The following is a 23,856-nucleotide window of genomic DNA, read 5'->3' as shown; positions in this document are numbered from 1 at the left end:
TGACAAAAAGAGCAGGTTAATACTTTTTTCTAGTAAGCTTGGCAGACTCATAAAAAGGACTCCTTTGAAGATACCATGAAGTGCAATTTTTCAGAGAAAGTTGGTTTTGTGAGCTGTAAGTGTATGTTTGGTCAGAGTTTTGGCAAACAACTCAAGCTAGTTTTTGTCCTATGTAAGCCTTTTACGTCATGCCCTAGAAACAACAACAGCTGTTAATTATTTATCAGCTGATGAACATTGGCCTGTTAATTGCAAAACATTATAAAATAGATTAGGCAGCAAAGCTCAATATGTATGCAAGCAGGGTTTTTTTCTCTGTTTTGTATGTGACTTGATTAATTAAGCAATTTTAGGTCTCTGCTTAGTTTACAGAGACTACCTTCATCAGTAATTTGATCTCAAAAACTCTAATTGGTCCACAATCTTTAGATAATTTTACTAAAAATTGGAAGACTTTTCAGACTTCAAGCTTTATGAGCCCCGATCATGACTCTAATTCATCATAAAGATGAGGTCTCTAGTATCTCCAGTGTATCGTGTTTTGAACTGAAATGATTAAGAGCTCCTTCGGAAGGGGAAGCGCTAATGAGCAAGGAGAAGGCCACAAGATTCAAAAGATTGCTTACTCCAACCTTCTTCATGCCAGGTCTTAGCCTTTACATGATATTCTTGCCATTCAATACTATTCAGTGGTGCATCAGAAGACCACTGTAGACAGCTAATGACTCATCGGCATTACAGGTCCTATTGGCTCCTTTCTTGGTCTGTTGACAAGAAAACCATGATTGACTCCATACCAATGAAATAAAAGTTTCCAAATTTCCTAGCACCTCCGTTCTGCCAGTGGAATACTGTCATCCTATTAAACTGGCCTCCATGTACAACAGTCTCTTTCACAAACAAATGGCTGTACGAGGTCGAGGAGAAAATCTGCACAAAAGTTTTTTTGAGAGGCTGTGCAGGGCTACCTGGGGACAGGATTCCCATGCTGTTGTCCACCATGCAGGCATTTTGTTATGTGTGAGCCTGGTGGTCTGCAAGCAGTATTGAAATAATCTGTTCTAGTTGCCCATGTTTGTCTGCTTGCCCATTATCTATCACGTTGGTCTCATCCTCTTGTTGGCCTTCTAATATCATCAATTTGGGGGCTGACCAGGAGAATCTTGTTCTTACACTCTGATCTCTCATGCACAGTCTCCTTCACTTTTTAAGAAGGAAGGTGATTTTTCATGGCAAACTCAAGCATCCCAAGAGGCCAGCACTCATCGACAGACACACAATAAAGTGGATCTTAAACCAGTGCACATTTGAATAGGTTGATTGAATTAAATGGAGCCTTGTTGATTCACACCAGCTGAGAAGAGCACCAGAGGAAGGGATTTGAGAGGATTTAGGAGCTGTCCCAACTGCAAAACCCTTTAAAGTTTGATTCACAGATCTGCAAATCAGAGAACAGACTGGCAGTACGTGCATACAGATCAAAACCAGTCCCAAAAGTGGTGAGATGCTTCCATCAGGATTTCATCTTATCTGCTGGCCTCATTGTGCCAGTTACAAATCACCATATACTCCAGCAGTCAAAACAGTTGGAAAGTGCACAAGATCATGGGTTCTGACCAGCTTCCTGCAGTGCTCGCTGGAGCAGCTTCTCTCACTTCCACTGCATTTTGGTACTGCAACTCTTTGGGTCAGCAACCTCCAAAGAAAAACTTATAAGCTTTTCAGAAAGTCATACCAAGTCATACCCATACCCAAAGGAAGCAAGAAAACCCCAAAACAGATGCATGCAAGCTTGATTTTAAGAAGCAGGGAAGGGTGGGAACAGTGTGCTTGCTGCTTTTCCCTCCAAATAGCATCAGGAAGCCCTACAGTCCCTGAATTAAAAAGGAAATAAACTTTCAGTGCGGGTTGTGGGACCAATAGTTTATACACTAAAGCAATATGCACATTTAACAATCTGAAAATGAGACAGCTCTGCGCTGCACAGTCAGCCACAAAGAAAACAAACAAAACCCTTGGAGCGATCGTCCTGGAAGGTTTCGACTCTTAATTCAGACCAATGTTTGAGTGTACAATCAAGGTGCAACTGCAGGGAGGCCAATGGTCCTCCAGCTGGGACCCAAGGGCTGGGTAAAAGGGGCCAAGGCCAGCCCTCTTGCCATGAAGCCAAGGTCAGCCTTGCCTGAATGAAGGTTGCTGGAAGGGGGCCATAATTCACAACATCATTTAAATGGTTAAATGGGCTACACATGTGGCAGAGTGCTCCTGGAGTGGTGAATTTAGAGTGCTGTATTCTGTTTAAATAATAAATGCTGTAATTTTTTTCTTTTTTCTTTTTTTTTCTTCTTTTTTTTAAATAGGACTTGTACAGCCTGTAAAGTGTATTCAAGTATAGAAAAAACCCAGTTGCTCTAAATCTGCAATCACCCCGAGCACTGGGTTTTGGCCATCTAAACCAGAGCCGAACTGGGGCAAAAATGAAAGCGTATTTATAAAAATATCCACCACGTGAGATACCCCTAAACTGTTTCCTAAGAGCAATGATCTAAGAGGGGCTTGAACTCTGGTTTGCATAGGTACTGCTTAGATCTCTGAATGCTCCTCATGTTCTTAATCATGTCTGCTCCAGAGATGAGGCTATGAATAATTAACTATGCCTCCAACATTACAGTCATAGATTATGGTGGTGGTGACTTGTGGACTGCCATGCGCAGCATAAACCATTTAGGAAACTCTGTTATCCACTTTCCCTTTATATTTGTCTTGCAATCACTTACCGCTTAAAAGGGTAAATCTTTCATAGCTTTAATTAAAGCATTTAAAATAATTTACACTGAAATTGTATGTGCTTGGGTCTGTCAAAATTGATGCTTTAATAACATGTCATCCCTTTTTTCGATTGCCCTGAAATCTGTTAAAATTACCACTAATCTAATTGGGAACAAAGTTGTCAAATGCATGCAGCTCTGACAGTTTGTCTTTCTGCAAACTGCCGACAGATTGCAAGTTACGCATGTGTTGAGCAGATGGGTAAGTTAAAAGGAACACAAAAAAAAGCAATTTATTAAATCACCTGGAACCAGCAGCTCCATTCCAAAAATAGTGAGAATGAAATATAGCAAGAGCTAGGAGAGTTGGCACTGGAATATGCCAGAAGGTACCAGTTACAAAACAAGATAAACATTTTGAGAAGCCTCAGCTGTGTTGCAGAATAATGAGGCGTTATTTAACCCGATATAGATTACCAGCAGAAATTAATTTAGGGTGCAGGGTTTTGTGAGTGTGTGAGTGTGTGTGTGTGAGTGTGGGGTATTTTTAAGGATTTTTTTTAAAATCCCTGTGTTTTAACCCCTTCATGTCTGAAAGACAAGTCCCCTGTCTCTCTCCCTCAACCCTAGCCCTTCCCTGCAAAGCTGCTGGACCCGTTCACATCCCTGTGGTGGAGAAAGGCAGCAGGTGCCCTATCCTTCAGGTTCCTCCTACACCTTCCCTTTCAGGTGCATCTCCCTCATATTTGAGAGAGGCCATAGTTGCAGGTTCCTCAGAGAGAACTTGGCCACCAACATCCTCGGGCTAGGTAGTCCCATATCTACTCATAAACACCTTTTTTTGAAGGAAATGTGAAGAGGAGGGAGGCAGGAGACAACTGGACCATCCATTCCGGTCCTGCCCTTTGCAATCCCTTCCTTGGACCAGCTCACTTTGCACTGGCCCCGCTGCTGCTCCTCTGCTCCCTGCCTATTCTCCATGGCCCCCATCTCTCTGTCTGCCACAAGCAGCAGGAAACGGAGATGAGCTCTGTGGCTGTCGCATGGATCCAGTCCTCCCCACACATGTCCATCTACTCCAGGGACATGCAGTCGGCTGTGTTTATACAGTGATTAGGAAAAAACAAGCTTCATTCTTAGTTGCTCTGTAAGCACTACTCTGTTTAGCAGCATCTATTATTAAAGAGCAAGACCAAGATTAAAAATCAGTGCAGAAGCACTAGATAAGCATGATTCACCTGCTGAGACCACCACAGAGGACACTGGGGTGGAGATGCTTGTGTGCTTCCCCTGGTTCAGTGCCAGCTCAGAAAGACGGATGAAGGCACGAGGCTTCACCGGTTCACGTTCATTTTTGGAGGAAGCTCTGAAGTGCCTCCTCTCACCAACAGCTGGAGGTGTTGTGGGCAGGGAGCGACCACTGTGTCTTCTGGCCCTCTGATCTCATGCATAGCTTTGCCAGAAGTCCTTCACCAAATCCTGCCCACGGCAGCCAGGTGAGAGGGAGGACAAACAGGTCCTGAGACACCATGTCACCTGGAGTCGACAGGATGCTCCCTGGTCCCACAAATAAAAAAAAAAAGAGATGAGCTCCCACAGCCACAAAGTACATTAGGAAAGAGACCCTCTCAGCTACTTTATGAACTGACTTTATAAGCCACAGTTTAAATGGCCATGGCATCATTTCAGCAAATGGAGATATACTGATTTAAACCAGCTGACAATCTTTGGCGCATAACACAAGGTAATAGGTACCTCTTCCCAGTGAGCAGGGAGCTGGTGCCATTTCATACATGTGTTCAGGGAGGAGAAAAGATCATAAAAAGAATTGCAAATGGGAGGTTACAAGCTGATTTGCTTCTCCTTCCTTTTTTTTCTTTCTTTTAACCAACAAATAAGCATTTTGATCCCTTCTTTCCCCCAGAAAACTTGAGAAGGAAACTCTGCCTAATTTTCTACAGTTTAAAGGTGTCTTATATACTGGTGTAAAGATGGATGAGCCACTCTCCTGCAAAAGTGATGGCATTCCTTGTGTAAAATTTAGATTTATAAGTCTCAATGGGCAAGAAAGATGAAAATCCAGCCCTAGGTAACATTACTGCACTCTGTGTGCCGTCAGGCAAAGTATGATCCTTAATGCCAGATTAAAAGCACATAATATAAAGCACCTAAGCAGCATGCTGGGCCTGATTCTGAAGTTGTCTCCAAATAGTTTAAATTGTGATTAACCTGATGAAAGCCAATGAAAAAAAAATGAAATATCAAAGCAGAGTGAAAACAGTTCAGATATTTCAAGCAAGGTCAGGTCAGCCTCTGCATTCCTGAGCTCCCGTGCAGAGCAGAGATGGAGGCAGAAGGTGCTATTAAACAACATTTATGCTTCCACATCCAAAAGCCAGAGCTTTTCTGATCCCTGCTTGGCTGCCTCCCCGCAGTTGGGCTGTAGCAAGAAATGCAGGGAAACCACATCTCTCCTCTCTGCCTTATCCCCGGGTCCTTCCCCAAAGCTCCTTCTCTCTCCTGTGCACCCCTCCTTGCGTGGCATGGGGGGGCCACAGATGCTGGCCCACACTTTCATATTTCCTTTCACTGCAATTTAAATGGATATTTCCCCCCCCTCTCCTCATATCCAAGCGGGTCATCATTTAGTCTGTGATTTATTTAATGGTGGTTTTAACCCCACTTAGAAATAGGCTGCTTTCATGATTTATTGATTCCTTCTTCCCCTTGTTAATTTGACTCATTTCTTAGGAAATTATTCATAGTTAATCATGGTAAGAACAAAATTAGTTATAGTGCCCACTTTGCTGCAAAGGGAGCGTAAATAACTTTTAAAGCAAATCAGAAAGAAAAACATGTTAAAGAAAAAAAAAAAAGAAAAAAGCAAAAGCCAGAAGAATATATATAAAATGATGATAATCTGAAGGGCCCAGTAAATTAAGCCTCTCCACTGTTACTGGTTAGAGGAAGGCACAAATTTACATTACATAGGAGCATGGCTTTTACAGCAGGCTCTCTTCAACTGAATTTGCCATATCTTCTGGGAAACACACCATTTGGAAGATAAAATCTCCCACCACTCCACCACCACTGCCACCATTCAGAAGATTAAAAAACCCCGCCAACTCTGTTGTGTGCCTTTTGTGCCCACTAGAGGAATGTAAAACCATTATATTTAAGTATCATAATGGCCAACATATGCTTTTTCTTAGAAATGACACCACCATCTGGATTAAGTTCTCCTGATCATTTCAGACAATGTTACGATTATTATTTTTTTTTCCCCTTCAGGAGAACGAACTGCCCAGAAAGTAACAACAGCCACAGATGGGGAATTTTTGCTTTTCCTTTCCCACCACTGGCAACCTTGAGAAACATAGTAAACTCTTTATATGTACCTAAATCACTCAATTTCACTTGCTAATTGATCATGAAAGCCTACCTTGGTACACCCCAAAATTAAGCCTGCAAGACTCCTATTGCCTTTGGCGGTACAACTTCACTATTACAGTTAATAAAGTATGTAATTGCCATAATGATAAAATTACATCATGTTACTGTCTGCAGCAGTCTCTTCCCCACAACCATATCGGTCATCAAAATTGCACCGAGTGGTATGGGGAGAAAGAGAGGCAAGCTTAACCCTTCGCTGGCTGAGGGCTTTTCAGCACATTGGTGTGCAAAGGGCAGGTCTTCTCACCTGAGTGACTCCTTACCGGCTCCATGGCTATTGTCATGGACGTCGGAGACCTTCTGGGCCACCACATCCAACTGGCTGTAACTGGAAATGGGTATGCCGGGATAATTGATGTGCTCAATCTGACCATGCACAGGTGGCAGGGAGACAGCATACAGCAGCTTCTCGGGTTTGCTAGTGCCATCTGTTGCCACAGGAACATCTGTCGTCAAGGTCACCCTGTCACCCTCTGTTAAAGTTACAGGTTTGGCGAGTAGAACAATGTCACCTAAAAAAAATGAAATGAGTAAAAGGGGAAACCAAAGGGAGAGAAATTAAAAAGGCAAATATTCCTTGTTACATCCCAGACCAGAAGGAGAGAGTGGGATAACAGTCAGTCCTTAAGTTCAGGGGAAGGAGAAGAATTTTATCAAAATAGCTTGGGAAAATATTTTTACTTTAGGTTTTAGAGGCAGACAGGACATTTACAACAGAAAAAGCTGCAGAGCTGTCTCATTTGTTTTCAAATATGCTCCACAGTGAGTCTCATTTGAAGGCTGATGCTAAGTGGAATTGCAACATTTTTTATCTAATCTCAGCCCAGGTGAGTTTATAGAGGAGCACATGCATTTATCTGTCTGCATGATTTGTCCAAAATACTGAAGCCAGCTCTGATTTTCTGTTTGGGGAGACAGAATGACCCAGTTGTTTAGGAAGAACAATTATGTTAATAGATCCAAACGAGCCAATGGACAGAACGTGTTAATGAACTAAGCATTAAGCGCAAACACTGTGTTTTAAGCCAATAGTGATTCTGTAACCTCAGCAACAGAGGTTCTGGCTCCAGTAGATTTATTTATGAAGAGCTCCACCGTATCACCCAAGGGCCAGAGCAATTTTCACATTTACAAAGGAGTAGCCCCAGAAAACTGAGGCTGCTAGAAAATTGAACAACTGGTCTTCTCAGAAGAGGAGCAGCGATGATTTACCTAGTCATATCCAGTTCATCCTTTTCTATCATAACCCTCTTTGTTTTTTATCTGAATCAGGGTGGCAGCATAATGGCTGACCTGCCAAAGGCAGAGGCAGAGACAAGCTTTTATCCAAGGATATTGCAAAACCAAGAGAATAACGTCAATCAGCTTCCATTGCTGTCAGTCAGCCTGGTGATGACAATATACAATAGTGGCATTTCTAGCTCAGACTCCGCAGGAGCTTTTTTTCTGTTTCTTGCCTTATTATTATGTTGCCAACTGACTTTCAGAAACAACAGGTGTCTATTAAATGGAGATGGATGCCAACAACATCTTGTCAAGGTTTGGTTTTTTTAAAAACTTATTTCCACAACAAAATCTGCAACAGTTTCCATGCTTTCCACCCCATTTGATGGCTCACCTTTGCTATCATCCCCTTTAACACCACTTCTCCACTGCAGCTAGCATAGCAAATGAAAACCATGAATGAGACTTGATGCATTCAAGAAATTACTACTATTTGAGGAAATCAGTCTAAGGACATTGTAGTCATTCAAAATATAAATACAATTAGCTAGCTTGCCTTCATATAGCAAAAAATATGATTGTGTTTGAGAAAAATCATCAAAAGTAAAAGTACCCAGCCCCTTCCCCAGTGCAATGAGTCTTATCAAAACCCAGCAGTCTTGGAGTGTGTGGCATTGGTTAACACATTTGTGCTGTGTTAGAGAAGAAATTAGGTCCTTCTTATTTTTGGGTTGCATCTTTGAAAAAGACTAAATTTGGATGAGATCTCACTGAATAGGGACCCCTTTCAGGCTATTTTCAAATGTGATCTAAGATCAAGGAGGAGTGCAGAGGAGAGAGGACCTAGAAAGGCAAAGGATGGGACAACACTGTAGGAAGCAGCCAGGGATGCAGGACATCAACCTGCCGTACACTCTGCTCAAGGGTTACAGAAGTCCACAGTCAAGCCCAAGCTGACTGAGTAGATGCAGTGCTCACGTTGACTCTTTTTCTTTACATGAACTCCAAACAAAGAAGATAAAATAAGGAGGCAACAGTGAAACAGGCAAGTGCAGTTAACCCTACTTCATTTTTGCCCACATGGAAAAAAGAGCCAGGTTTCTCATAGTGAGAAAACTCCCATTTTTTAGATGCTCAGCAGAGGACAGTGATGGTCACCTAGGTTGTCCCTATTAGAAAAGCTTTTTGTTACTGCCTGCCACCTTGCTGCGTTGCCCCATTAATGGCATCTGCAAACAGGAGTCTGTCAAACTTAAAAACACCAAAAGCCTTTCAAGAATCAGAGCCTGACCTTTGCTAACCTCATCAGATCTGCTCCAGAGATGCAATGATGGGAAATTGCCCCCAGACCCTTAACATGGAAAGAACCCTCCTGATTGCTCCTTTGAGCAGCAGGTTACCACTCCCACTGCTTAATGCTGGGGGAAAAATCAGGCTCCTTATGTCCCTAATTATGAGACCAAGGATGAAGCTTTCAAGCCTATACTTAAACCACACTGATCTGAGCACATGGCTGAACTGGGATGTCAGCCATCAACCAGTACAGTTTAGTTACCATGAAGCAGGTATTAATTAAAACAACTTACCTAAAAAGTCTCCAGGTTTATACCAATAATCAAAAGAATAAGTAAATACACATCTGGTTTTCTAGGTAGTTTGATTCACTACTTCTCTTATTTGTTTCTTTTTTTCGGCCTGATAACCATTGTGGTCAGGGTACACACTACTAAGTATATACGACATACGACAAGGAGACATGTACACCTGAAGTTGTTCATCTAGCAGCAACATTTAGCCTTAATATGGTGTGGTTTATTTTGTTTGTTTGTTTGGTTTTGTTTTTTAGAGTCTAGGAAAAAAACAGACTTCAACTGCTAGGACGGGTGAAACCCTGTGACCAGCTGCAACTCCAGCGGTCACCAGCATCCTCTGCACACTCCTTGGGGCCATGTCAGCTCCCTGCTTGGCAAGGCTGGTGAAGCCACTCAGATTTTTTGATTCACTTGCTTAAATGTCGTGGGCTTGAAAGTTTGACTTGAAATATAACATTAGTGGGTTTGTGGTAAAAGCAGCAGAGAGGATAGGATGACAGGCGGGGCAGAGGGGACTGATTGAAAGCAGGTGTGGAGGAGGAAGATGGGAGGAGGATAAAGAGGAAAACATGACTGAGTAAGTAAATTCAATGTTATTGTACATATTGAAAAAGAGCACCCATATATAGAGCACCCACCTGTGCTCACTTCTTTTTAATGCTGCTTTTTTTTAATATATAAAAAGAGATAGGCTTTAAAATTGAGCTACCAAAAGAAAGCACACGCTGCTCCCCCAGAGGTGGCCATGGCAGGAGTAGTACAGGGCAGATGTTCTCCACAGCGTTTAACTTGCCACTGGGAGGTACTGGGGTCCTATGGGAAGAATGGTACAGGGCAGGATGGAGGTGTGACAGCCCATATAGACATCAAGGTGGGCTTGCTTTCTGGCTACAGTGGGGATTTTGTATTTATATCTGTATACACACATACAGAGAGAATAAAACGTAGTGGAGACCTATTTTTCACCTTGTTTGGCCTCTTGAGGACCCTCACTGTGTTCATTTGACTCCTGCACAGAGTACAGGCTTCTTCCCTCAACTGGTAAAACACATTCTCAAGCAAAAAAAGGATTCCCCTTGGTGAGGGGAAGGAAATGTTCAGGAAGGTAAATTAAAAATTACGGGACATTATTGACTGCATGAAGCTGCTTTAGGGATGCTGATGAACTGCTCCCTCCTTCCACACACCTTCACACTATCCTGAGTCCATACGGCTTTGCCTCATTTTTTTACTACATTTTTACTTGATTGTACATATTATTGTCTCATTAACTGCAAAGCTTTCCAGGGCACTGAAAAAGAGAGTGCATTAAAATACACTGAAAGTCCTGGAGCTCAATTAACACACACCAGGGGGTTCAAGGGGAGGGGAAGGGAGGGGGGGGGGGTCAACTCCAATTATAAAAGGCAAACTTATCTTTTTTTTTTTTTTTTTTTTTTGTAGTATCAGCTAATTAGACTTTGACAACCAATTAGCAGATTTTTAGCTGTGCTGAGAATCAAGTTAGTGCTGAGAAAGGAGGAGGCAAGTAAACCAAACAGGCAAATGATCTTCTTGTACCACAAACAGGCTGTCCTTAAAAAAAATATCCACAGGGCCAGATCCTGCTCCAGGATTTATAGCCCTTTCAGCTGGCTGTCGTGCCAGTTACTTGCAGGTGTAAATTGAGCGTAGGACTTGGCCTGCAAACTTAAGCTCGCCATAACTCATACAAACCCAAGGCAGAGAAGCGCTTTCCAGCCTCCTTGCAAGGTTACATTTTAACTTTTAATAACCTATTTTGCTATTTTTTTTTCCTACCAACCATGAAGTATCCAGATGATTATTTAGGATTAATGGATTATCAAAAGTGCCAGTTGGCACACTCCTAGTAAAGAGAAAAAAAAAAAGGGGGGGGGGGGGAGTGTAACAAATGCAGCTGTTTACTAATAAATAAAGCCTCAGCTGTAACAGAAATAAATTAGATGCATTTAATTGGTCGACTGCAAACCTCCTCTCTTTATTACAATGCTGCTTCTTGTTATTTTATGATGTCAGGCTAGATGGCAGACTGACAGAGTGTTTATGAATCACAGTTTGCAGATGGCACTCCTGGTTTTTCGGCAGTTATGAGCACAAGTAGCATGAGGACTCAATAGAGGGTTTTTGCCAGGGAGGACCCCCTGAGAATTAGCCGCCTTCATTTCTCTGGTGCCAATCTCCCCCTGACAGGAGCACTATTTCACAAAACCTACATTCAATAAATTACACCCGCCTGGCAAGAACTTGGAAATATTTAACACTCGGAGGACACCAGCGTCTCAATTTGATTTCTATTCATTTCCAGAGGACGCCAGGCACTACTTGGAACAGTCCTCGTTTGTGTGCATGCGCATGTGCTCCCCCGCCCCCCCAAAGTAAAATAATAAAAAAATCCTGGTCTATGCAGCCAGAAATATCTCGCCCTGCCTTCAAAATGACTTCAAGTCTCCTGAGGACAGTTTACGGTCTCATGCCCTGGTCCTCCTGAGTTGCCCTGCCTAATGACAGCTTTGTAATCCAGTTGGGAAATATCTCACATGGCTGCACTTGGAGCTCTTGAGCTGTAAAACTTCTGGATTGAACTCCTTCACCTGGTCACTTCAGTGAGCTACAAGCAAATGCAATGAGGGATGTGGTCATAATTGTCAACAGATTTGTAAATTTGTGTCATTAGTTATGCGCATAATGGATTTTATTCTAATGAGCTTGTTCATAAGAATGCCAGGAGGACTTGGCCCCTTTGGAGGAAATAAACTACAAACTTTGCCCATGCATTTTAAAACACATCAGTGCCAGATAAAGGGGGAAAAAAACCACGTTTCCTCTCCTTTCAGTGCACTGCAGTTTTCACTTAGGTGAACCTGATGCAATAGGCTACATTTCCTTTTACTGCTGTAAACTCATTCCCTACCTGGGATTTCTTATGGATACATAGACATTTTCAGGTAGGGACATGTTTTTTCCATCCTTTGAGTAAAACTGGAAACCATTATGACTCTTTGGGCTCAAGATACCAGGGTGGAGTTACCAAAGGCAGCCCTTGTCCATACCCTCCTGACTGTAATTTATTCTAGGACACAACACCGTCAAAGCTGCCACAGCCTAAAAAGCAGAGCACTCCCTCCTCCAAACCCAGCTATAAACCCTGTGGTGTTCAGGGGGTCAGTCAACAGGACCTGGTTCATGTGGAAGAACAATAAAACTTGTTATTATTAATTCAGGTTTTTATTATATCTATTACTATTAAATGTATTTTTATGAAATCTAGTTACAGCATTAGATTTGTTCTCCAGAGACAAAGAATGAGGCTTCTAAGCTTTCTCTTTGGGGAAATCTACCCCTGCTTTTCTTAGTAACAACCTGGATATTTTTATCGAACGCATGAGCTGAGCGAAGAAGCAGACAAGCCCATGGAAACCTACTGGCACCTTTGCCAAAATGATGTTCTCCGCGTGCCCAGTGGAGTCCTCTTCCCCTGCTCTCCCTCCTCTCTCTCTCTGATCCTGCTTTTCAGCCAACCACATATAAAAATCCTCGGCATGTGCCAAGTACTACAGATGGGTCCATTGTAGCACACCCTAATGTTCATAGCTGACACCCAGGTGTTACAGTTTGTACTTGCTCGCTAGCCAGACGGTGGCTGTATGCCAAGGGGAAGGCACAAAGCACTCCGATACCATGCTGAAAAGCTATATAAGGGAGATTTTAAGAGACAGAAGGGCAGGTAAGAGGCTATGCAAAATCAAGAGGAGACCAGTCCACCAGCAACCACCTCCCTCTGCCACCCATCCAACCTCCCATCCCGTCCCCGTAAAGCTCTGATTTATTACCAGATTAACATCTGAGCATCTTCGTTCCCCTGACCTTATCCACAATCAGAACAGCTCGTTTCAAACCTACTGCTGATCCGCAAGTTATTTCAGGTCTGGCTAGCAATAAAAAGACTTACTTAAAAGACACAGGGAGAGGGAGAACAGGCTGCCCATTTCTGACGTGTTCATCACACCTGGGCTACAGACACCGCCTGCACAGGGTCTGAGCATGTAAGGAGCAGAGCTCCTGAAATCACACCAATTCACTATCTACACATATTCAAGGGCCTTGAGAGCATTTAAGAGCCCTTCCTGTCTCAGTAGCTGGAAAGGGTTAACATCAGCATCCTATTTTCTCTTCCATTTTCCCCTCCCAGGAGCCTACTCCCCTTCCAGCCTAATTTCCTTCAGTTTAATTAATTTTCAGTAATCACAAGTCTAGACACCACAAGCAGCAGCTTCACACCCCAGGTGACACGGTAATGTTTGTAGCGGATGGGCAAAGGGACACGGTGTGGTTTCACACACCAGCCCCCTGCACAGAACTAGAGTTGCCCATGTCTAGGCTAAACCCTTTTTGGAGAACAAACAATTTTTTGGAGCACAAATGCTTTTAAGGATTCAGGTGCAGGGAGCTTTTTGACCATCTGGCTGGTGGGGGCTTCCCAGCTGTCTACAGCGGGTGTGTTTGGAGCAGCACGGACAAGCAGGGTCCAATGCTTCGAAGACGTGCCAAACCTGCGGCACATGTGCAAAGCAACTGCGCAGCACTGGCTCACTCCAGGAAGCCTTGGATCGGCAGTGCATGGGCTATAAAGCCATGCACCATACATATGCTGTGGCCCATGCAAGATTTCTGGATGGCTGGCAACCCTTGCTGACATTATCAGAGGTGTTACTGGTCCCACACATGCCTGTTATGTGGCCCCATACGTTGCTACTCTGGGTAAATCCAGAGGTTCTCACTTGTTAGATAAAATTTCAGAAAGGAAAAAGAGAAAAGGGCAAGAGCAGCTCTGATGGTCCTAAGCAAATAGCCCCTTATTGATAATTTTGATTTGCCACGACGGCAAGGTAAAAAAAAATAAATATATATCTATATATCTGGAAGACAAGTTAGAAAACAGTAGTGATCTCTTGGAAATATGTAGAGAGGGATCACTTGAGACATACACAAGGGAAGCAGGACTGCAGTACCCTGAGAACAGCAGCCTGGTGTTACTAGAGCATGGAGGAGCAGAAATGGGCTGGAAGTCACTTAGCACATGAAACCCCTGCATCTTTTCCAACCCAGAACCACTTAAAACCCACTAAGGTGAAACACCTTCTAGGGCTGCCACCATATCTGTTCGTTTTTTGGACATGCACTTCCATGCATTAATATTGATTATATCGCATCCCAACGCTAGCTGTCGCTGATGGCTCTTATGCTATTCCCTGCTCATCAGCACTGACAAGCTCCAGAAAAGCTCAGTGGTGTTTGAGGGACTTGCATGTATTTGGGATGAATATCCCACAGCACATGAGAATCAACTGGGGATCTAAAGAGAGAGCTAACAGCCACCAGCCCTAGTAGCTCCTACTAATGCAGAGGCTCCGGACCAATTTTTAGCCCTATAAAAAGCACACATTTAAAAAAACATAAAATTGGACTAACTGATAGCTAGCCAACTTTCAGAATAATCTCTCTTTCAGTCTAATTCCAATACAGAAAGAAAAAGAATACTAATGAAGGCACTTGACAGAAAGGACAGTTAGTTCATGCATGCATTAGTGAACAGTTATGGTGTGTGAAAAAAAAGCCTTCCTATCTCTTGGTTGCAGAATATCACTGCTAAAATATTTCCCCCTGCCTCACCCTAGTCTGAGATTTAGTACCAGTATTTACTAAGCACAGGCTGCAGAGCTCTCTTCCCACCCCATTTTGATATCCTTCCACCTTCACTAGGACCAAACAGGACAAAAAGCCAACTAGCTATTGCCTATAGTGCTTGACTCCCCGTGTAAAGCCCGGTCCTTATTACCAATTATTGCTCACAAACGTGTTGGCTTACAGTGGGCAAGCGGTCTGCTGTGTCCCCAGCCCTCACAGCTCATATTTAACTCTCACACAACCTGCGTATTCAGGTTGGTAGCACAAAGCCTCCCTTAGAGGATCGCTTCTTTCCTTTCCCAAAATGAATGACTCCACAGATCTGTTGGTTGGGCACTTACATTCCGACAGTGAGAAAGTAAATATTTAGCGCCAGAAATATGTCACCCTGATTTTGAAGACTGAGAATAATACTGTGGGCTTCATCAAGCTGGGAGCAGCAGCATCTGAGACACTCGCAGCACTGTATCATGACCCAGGATGAATAACACTATCCTCACCCACCCCATAATACTTTCCAGCTTCTGATTATTAAGTTGTATTTACTGAAACAAGACCACCTGACTCCTGAAAGGTTTTCTGTGTGTGTTCCCGGCAAGCAAAGCAAAACAAAATAAATTAAATCCATGGGACAGAGCACATTAAAGTCTATTTGGTGTTACGAGCTAGATTTCCTAATGTACTCAGGATGGCCAAAAAAATGGAAGTTCACTTTTACAGTCACCTTCCTCCCCTCTCATGCTCTCCCCATCCCCTTCCCTTCAGCAGATTATGTGAGACTCATTACTTTTTATAGCTCTGAACAAAAAACATAATCTTACTGTTTCTTACTAATATTAGGCAATGACATAATGCCATTTGCAGAGGTGTCGCACAAAGAGGCTGACTTTTACTGGCTTCTGATGGCAGGGCTCTCCACTTTATATTCTGTTTTATGTAAGCCTCCTCAGAATTTATTGACCTCAAAGGATTTCTCGAGTTGCTTAATTATAAAAGGAAGAAGACAGCACAGTGGCTTAGTGAACCAATATAAAAGTCAACTAAAACGTGTCATTACAGAGAGGAATGGTGGAGGGAGACCTGTAACAAGTAGTTTCTAGGGTCTGAGCTCAAGAGGCAAAGATTTTACCCCGAGTCACTCCCCAGCAGTGCTGGGATGCCTCAGGGCGATGCTGGAGGATGGCTTCTAGCTTGACCTGATGTCACATAGGTGTGTTGTGCTAGCTCCAGGTGGTATAGGGGCAGAGCAACCTAAAACCAGGAGTTTCAAATAAAATCCTATGTTTGGTCTTGCTGCTTGCCCCATCAACCAAGTCAAGAACAAAACCATTTCCAGAATAAGTCTGTTGCTGCAGGAGGTAGCTGGGGATTTCACTTGTCCCCAGGAAAGGGAGAAATAAAAGCCCTAAAGCTACCACTGCCTTCAACTGCAGACCTGGGCACACAGGGACAGTTCAGTCAAGCTAATCCTCTGCACCATCTTTCGAGCCTGCTTCTGACCCAGCACTGAAAATGTTTTTTCTCAGCTCCTTCAACTTCCAAACCCATATTTCTGAGGAGAAAAAAAAAAGAAACAGGAAGGGACACAACACACCAGTGAAAAAGAACACCAGCTGAAGTCACTGTCCATTTACAAAGGGGGATTTAATGGTTCAAGCCAGGCTTCCTCCATCTCAGTGTATCTCCACGTTACACAGAGGTTACTCAATTCACACACTTTCTCATCCAAACTTAAAGCACAATTTATGTTCCAACACCTCCAACTACCCCCTTGCTCCTCAGGACAGAAGTTGAAGTGCCTAGAAACTGACAGATTTCTCCAGGCTGGTGTTGGAAAAGCAGCTGTACCAAGGAGAGAGTCTGGGTAAAAAATAGGTAAGATAATGAAGCTGGGTAACCATAATTACAATGCAAGGCCATCAGCTTTTCTGCATGACCTGCAGCAGAAAGGGCACGGATGTGTTGATGGAGCACCCAGCACAGGGCAATGGGCAGCAGTTCCTCCTGAGGCTCCTTATTTCTTAGTTACTTCTAATTTCAAAGTGGTGGAAGAGGGAGCTCAAACTGTTTAAAGATGTTATTTTGGTCTCTCTTTCTTCCACCACTTGGTACACGGCCTGTGATCATGTCCAAAAGAGGCAGATCTGGCTGGAAAGATTGAATGCTGCTTAGTATTTTCCCTGTTACATTTTCACAACCTGGGGAAAACTGTGGTAGCGAGGGATCTTTACCTAAGCTTTTCTAATTTGTGTGACCATCACTTACTCAGTATGACACCACAGGTCCCACATCTCCTGGCAGCAGTACAGGGTTCGTGCTTTCATATGGATGGAGTATTTTTTAACAATTTCTCCAATTTATTAAGCATAAACAAGCTTATCTTAGCATCAAGCAGATAGAATTTTTTAAAAACATTTCAACAAATCTGCTCCCATGGGACTGGGACAGAAAGCTTTACCATGTACGTGTACATTATTTTTTCTTATGGTGCCCTTCAGCCTCACGGGGTTTGATGAAACTACAAGTTGGATTCATGGCTCTGTGCAGAAGCAGTGCACGCTCCCAGTTCCATAGCTTGGTGGAAAGTGGTAATACTGGCACATTTCCTTCCCTTATTAAAAGTGCTCCATGGACTGGGAATGCATAAACGAAATTTGAGATCTGAAGCTCACCTCTGATGGACTAAAAAATAACATGGACACTAAAAGACTAAAAAAGGGGCGTCTCCATGGGGTTGCTCACACTAGGAAGGAACAAACATATGGATCCAGCAAAGCTGTTTCACGTGCATGAAAACAGAAATAGCAGCAAGGAACTGTCCTGAGATAGACGACAACAGGGAAATTGCAAGAAATGGGGGAAAGTAAGGAAAGATGTGAAACATAAGAAAACCAGACCAAGGGATTAGGCAGAGAAGAGTAGGATGAAGGAGAAGGCACAGCAGCAGATCTGAACCTTGCAAGGACCTGGCAGGATAGGGAAGGGGGCAGCATCCTACCTCGAGCAAAGGGGCTTGATGGCTCTGCACCCGCAAGCGCCTAAGGAAATGCTGGTATGAAGCAGGGACACGTGTCCATTTTATCACTTCTTGTTGTTTACTACTTATATGAAATTTTTCAAAACACACACGTGATGCTCTGGGAACACAGCCAAAGCTGTTTGGAGTGTTGATCCCCTCCCTGTGCACACCACAGGCTGCTGCTCCCCTCCAGAGAGGGACAACCACACTGGGGTTTTTTTTTCTTTCCTCTGCAAAAAGGATCCCATAAAAGGGCCCTCAGGCACCCAGGCAGAAGAATGTGGGATTTCATATGTGCACTGATTTATGCCTCAAAAAGAGAGCTTGTATTTATCTTCACAGCTAAAAGTTCACCAGGTATTTTGTGATGAGACAGGTTTCTAGTGTCCTGAAAATGGGGATTCAAACCCTGCTAGTGGGAAGAGCTGGACCTGAATATAAGTTTGTGCTTGATTTCTTCTATTGTTGAGAGAAAAGTTTTATTTTCCAAGTCCCAATAGTTCTTGTGGGATGAGAAAAGAAATTATTTTTAGCTCTACAAACTATTTTTGTGAGTCAAGAAAATGTCATTACCATCACTACGCAGAGAGGGCACTGAAGTATTAGCCTTACTGATGCTTTTCCCCCTACGGCCCATGGAGATCTTTTAAAGGGTCTACATAAGGCAAGAATCAAAATCAGTATTTTAATCTTAATTTTTTGGACTGGATCTGGCATTTCAGGAGGGATTCAGCAGGTCCACAGGATTTATTTTCTTTTCAACATGTGAATTCTTAAGAGTAGAAACCCTAATCAAGGCCAAAACATGCGTTACAGTCATGAAGTGAGTGAAACCACAATTCCCACATTTCAGTCTCACAACATGTCACCAGTCCTTGTTTCTTCCTATGTTCCACAAACCAATAAACAAAAGCTCATATCTGCACAATCATGACAGGGTTTAGACTTGTCATCCCATACGAAAACCTTATGATAGACTATTTTATGGCGAAAGGATGACAAAAGGACTTTACTGCTCATGAACACAGACAATTAATTAATATTACTCTCCATGTAGCTCCCCCCTCTTTCTTTGAAGCCTTAATCTCAGAGGTGGCACTCTGGCTCTCTTGAAAGGAACGCGAGCATTAACACTGCCTTCAACTGGCTTTGGACCTTAAATATTAAAAATAACCCCCACCATGTTCTTCCCAACAAGATTCAATGTTAAAAATAGATTAAAGGGAATGGAGAATACATACAGAAAGGAATAAAGGAAGTGGGAGAGAGATGTAGAGTGTGAAAAAGGAGCAACTCTATCGTAACTGAAGACAACCAGTTTTGCCACTAACTTAAATACAAACAAGCCTCCACCCAGAGACCACAAACCAGCTATTTCTGGATGAATGGTTTTTGCTGGATGGTATTGTGTGACTTTTCATGGTCCTGCACCAGGCAGCAGCATTCACAGCCTTGCTATGAACCAGTTTTCAGGAATAACACATGCAGTAAAAGCAGTATCCCCTCTGTACTGTGGGTGGGCTTGGGATGCTGGTGGGGAGATAGGTTACTTCCGTTTCTTTTTTTTTTTTTTTTTTTTTTTTTTTCTTTCTAAGTCTTTATGCACTGAATGTCACTTACATAGCTAACCTGGAAAGATGAGGGATTTCATCGTTGACTGGCGTGATGTAGATGTAAAGTGTCCCTTGGACTGTGCGCTTGCCATCTGTCAGCTGCACGGTAAAACTATCCTCTAGGCTCTCTGTGTCATTATGCATGTACAGCAGCATCAGTCCTACAGGAAAGAGAAGGAAATTAAAATGAAAACCCTGGATTCTCTAAAAACTTAGAACATAGAGATCATATTATTGGGGGGGGGGGGGGGGGGCGCGGGGGGCGGAAAGCATCCCAACTCCCTGGAATTTAAGACATCAGTTGTGATCTATCTTTAAATCTACAGCTTTGGTGTCCCAGAAAGCTCATCCTGCTTCCACTGAAAGAAATCCTTGTTGCTGCTGCAATGCCAATGCCCAGTCCTGCAGTGGGACCTGCCTGGCAAGGCTGCATGCAAACCCATACAACTCATAGCCCAATGCCAACACCCAAACTGGGTGCTGCCCCTCTGACAGGGTCCCCTCACAGCTGCTTTCTCTCACAGCAGCGCTTTCTTAGGGAGAGGACTTTGATATTGCTCTTCCGTGGTCTTCTGCCTACAGCGACTTATAGCTCGGACCCCTCCCAAGGGGTTAAGTCCGTATTTAGCAGCCCTCGGTGAACGCTTTATTCTTGCTGCAATTCCGGCAAATGCAAGAGCAGAAGCAGCACCACGGGGCTCTGGAAGTCATTCCCCAGCTAACTTACGGAACAGAGAGTGAGCCAAGCTCAGCACACTTTGGAGCAGTCCCTGCAGGAAGCCTCGATCACTGGCAATTTCTCCAGTAAATTTTGGGGGCACTTGAAAGAGACTCATACATGATGTGTTCTTCAACATGTCTGCTTTGCAAGGCTAGAGCTCTCCCTAAACGCCGTGCTCTCTGGGCACAAGCATAGCCCTTGTCTCCATGGCATCCAAATGCTTCACACTCGGTCAGTGGCCTCGGCTTGCCAAACCCTTGATGTGATAGGAAAACACAGGCGGGCACAAGCCAAATTTAACAAGTAACCTAAAAAGTCAGTGACCGCAGGAAGATTTGAAACTGCTCCTGGAGACCTGGTGCAGGTTCCTACCTATACACAGCTCTTCAACGCATTTTGGGGCAAGGTAATGGGGAAACACAGGATCAAGCTGTTCACAGAACAGGCTTAACTAGCACTGGAGTAGTCACCAGCTTAAGTGTACACAGGTAAATACATCCAGACTTTGCTGAACTTCAGGTGCTTGCATGCACTGGGAAAAAAAGAAAAAAAAAAGAATATTTGAATGGTTTTTGAATTGCAAAGACTGCATTAAAGGAAAAACATTCCTGGAAATAATTTGCTTAATCCACTAAAAGTCACCCTGGGTAACTAATGAGATACAGAAACAAAATCTTTACCACTTTCTTGTTCTCCAAGGATTTTTCAGATGCCACATAAAGGCAGCCTGCCCCAGTTTCCCTTAGACTGCTGTCCCCAAAAGCACGTTGCTGGTGGCAGGCATCATCATCTACTGAAGCCACCAGATATCCACCGGTTCGAGAGTGAAGCTTAAGTCCAGTCCCCCCAGTCTCAATCATTTCATTGCTATTCCCCAGCACACAGCCTTTGCAGTGAAGAGAAAAAAAACTCACGTCCAGCCATGCTGGCAAACCAGGAGCTGAATAAACCTCTGGCTCTTCAGATATAAGGAGCAATGGATTTATCTTCATGGCCCTGGCGCAGATATAGCCGTCTCAAATTTGAGGGCAGGGGGAAGGTTTTCTCCTAAAATGTCAGTAGCAGTGAGACAATTCCTATTCAACTCAGATTTTGCAATATTGAAAAACACATCCTATCCTGGTCCCGCTGCCCACCAGAGAACAGAATATGCACAGAGGGCTGCAGAAATGCCCTGCAAACCATCCTGGGAGCGCCCACATCCACAGCAGGTAGGCAGCCTTGGACACCCACGCTCAGAGCTGACCTAGGCTGCTGCCAGCCCGAATACCCCCACGACCTCACCGATGTGAGCGGAATTAGATCAGCCCCTAACTAGACACACCAGCCTCCACAGGCATTTTTTTTTTTTTTGGTTTCTGCTGCAAAATAAGTATTTATGGAAAAGTGCATTTACATAACTGAAAAGATCCATTCAGCTTTTAAGTCTTTGTTGGGAAGAGGAAATCACAGTAATTGACAGCAAACTTTCCAGAGGCTTCTAACACCAGCTTGTACAGGCTTGAGCATTAAACAGTCTGGTGGGTTGTTAGGGGTACGAACCGATCGTCAGTGCTGAATGGTCCTGGGACACCTTCCTGCCTCCTGAAATTGGTAGAAGTTAGGGGGTTCTCCTTGCAACCGCACCCCACGTACCTGCATGCGAAAGGCCCCCCTTTATTAGGAGGATTTTGACTCTGCTGAACTCAGCCTGCAGAATCAACCAGTTGGCATTTTTTTTTTTAATTTCAATACAGGCTTTTCAAATTTCAGAAAACACACACTTTACATTAGCGCACGTTGTTTGGTTCTCAGCTCAAACCCAAACCGTTTGCAGGCTGCAGGGGTGCCAAATAGCCCCCAGCCCACTGCTGCTTCCTCTCCCGCTGCTCCCACATCACTTGGCATGTGCGCTGCGCAGATGCCAAGCTGCGGAAGGGATTTTTTCTTTCTTTTTTTCTTTTCTTCCCCCCCCCCCCCCCCCCCGCCTTTCTTTCCCTCTCTCCTGCTGCATCTGGTTCCTCAGTGGAGTGAGTCTGCAGGCAGTTGTGCTGGCAGATGCCTTTGGGTGGCTGCCTGCCTTCGACTGGGCTGTGGCACGAGGGCAGTGAAAGCACTGGTATCTCTGGAGCAGCAACTCCTGAGGGGTCTGCCAAGGGCAGGGGGGAAATAAAGCAAAAGCAAAGGGGTCTGCTGAAAGGTCATCCATCCCCCGTACTAGGCACTGGTGAGGCCACACCTCGAAGACTGTGTTCAGTTCTGGGCCTCCCACTACAAGACATAGTGGAGCATGTCCAGAGAAGGGCAACAAAGCTGCTAAAGAGTCTAGACCGCAAGTCCGTTATAAAAAAGAAAAACACATTGCTGGAAAGCACTGGTGTCCACACAGGAAAATTTCAGTGAGACAGCAAGAAAATCAGTGCCCCCGTTTTGCAAGGATCACAGAGAAGGTCTCAAGAACAAGTCTTATGAGCACGAGTCTGATGAGGAGCAGCTGAGGGAACCAGGGTTTTTCAGCCTGGAGAGGAGGCGGCTCGGGGGGGGGATCTTCTCACTCTCTACAGCTGCCTGAGTGGAGGCTGTAAGCAGGTGGGGTCAGTCTCTTCTCCCAGGTCACAAGCGACAGGACAGGAAGAAATGGCCTCAAGTTGTGCCAGGGGAGCTTTAGACTGGATATTAGGAAAAATTTCTTCACAGAAAGAAGGGCAGTCGAGCACCGGAACAGGCCACCCAGGAAGGTGGCGGAGTCACCATCCCTGGAGGTGTTTAAAAACTGCATCAGTGCAGCGCCTGGGGACACAGTTTAGCGGTGGGCTTGGCACTGCCGGGCTATGGGTCAGACCTGCGGACCCCAAAGGCTTTTCGAAGCTCAAGGGTTCAGCGGTGCGGGGGACGGGCGGCGCGGCGCAGCCCCGCTCCCGCCCGCCTCCCCGGCGGCGCCCGCTGGCAGGGCCGGCGGGCCCGGGCGCTGCAGTGCGCGGCGGCTCCCAGCAGAGGCCATCCGCGGCCCGCGCTTCCCGCGCTGGCTGAGGGGAGCCCGCGCCCCGTCCCTCGGAGCGGGAGCCCCGGCGCGGCGCCAAGCAGCTAAACAATAAAAAGCAGGGGAAGGCGGCCACGGTGCCCTCACTCGTTGCTTCAAAAAACCTGCGAGCCCTGGGGAAGCCCTGCTGAACTCGGGCCGCCAGGACCTGCACCTCAGAGTCCCGGTAGCATCAGCCCACGGGCGGGCGGGATGGAGACCCTCAGCTGAGGTCCTCAGCGTGCAGCCTGGTCAGTCCCCGTGAAACAGCAGGGCACCTTCCCCGACCTGCTGTGAGGAAGAAGTCAGGGGAGAGGAAACACAGCCAGGCCAATCATCAAGATTTCTAGGGGGGAAAAAAACCCAAACACAAACCCAACAAAAAACCAAAACAAAAAAAAAAACAAACAAGAACTTTCCAAACCAGAATGATGGGTACATGGGGAAAATTTGACCACAAGTATTTCCCAACAGACCCTCTGCCTTTTCTGATAGAAATATTAAAACTTCAGTGGAAGTGAGTTGCTTGCCTGTTGTTTGCAAAAAGTGGTTTCTGGAGGCCAGATGCACAGAGAGGGACTTATTCTGCATCCAAACTGCCTGAGCCTGCCAAGCATGCTGCCTTTGCAGGGAGGCCGCGGGGTGGCCGAGCGGAAGAGCAGATCCTGTCGTTGCCCTCAGTACATCCCTTCACGTGCCTCTTCCTGATGCGTAGAAGCCTGCGAAGGCGACTCCCAGATTTGCTTTCTCCTCCTTTACCCG

General features: G+C 44.7%; 1 protein-coding gene across 1 annotated transcript in view; it reads right to left on the bottom strand.

Moving 5' to 3' along the window:
- The window catches only part of LOC308071767 (FRAS1-related extracellular matrix protein 1-like), a 172,272-nt gene that overhangs the window by 35,596 nt on the left and 112,820 nt on the right, over positions 1-23,856 (bottom strand). Inside the window, 3 exon segments of the mRNA XM_080407695.1 lie at positions 6,469-6,765; positions 19,383-19,570; positions 20,777-20,982. Coding sequence (XP_080263821.1) covers positions 6,469-6,765; positions 19,383-19,570; positions 20,777-20,982 — 691 coding nt within the window.

The sequence above is a fragment of the Falco punctatus genome (assembly GCF_963210335.1).
Source record: "Falco punctatus genome assembly, chromosome: 11".
Classification (NCBI taxonomy): domain Eukaryota; kingdom Metazoa; phylum Chordata; class Aves; order Falconiformes; family Falconidae; genus Falco; species Falco punctatus.
This window is presented reverse-complemented; position numbering and strand designations above follow the sequence as displayed.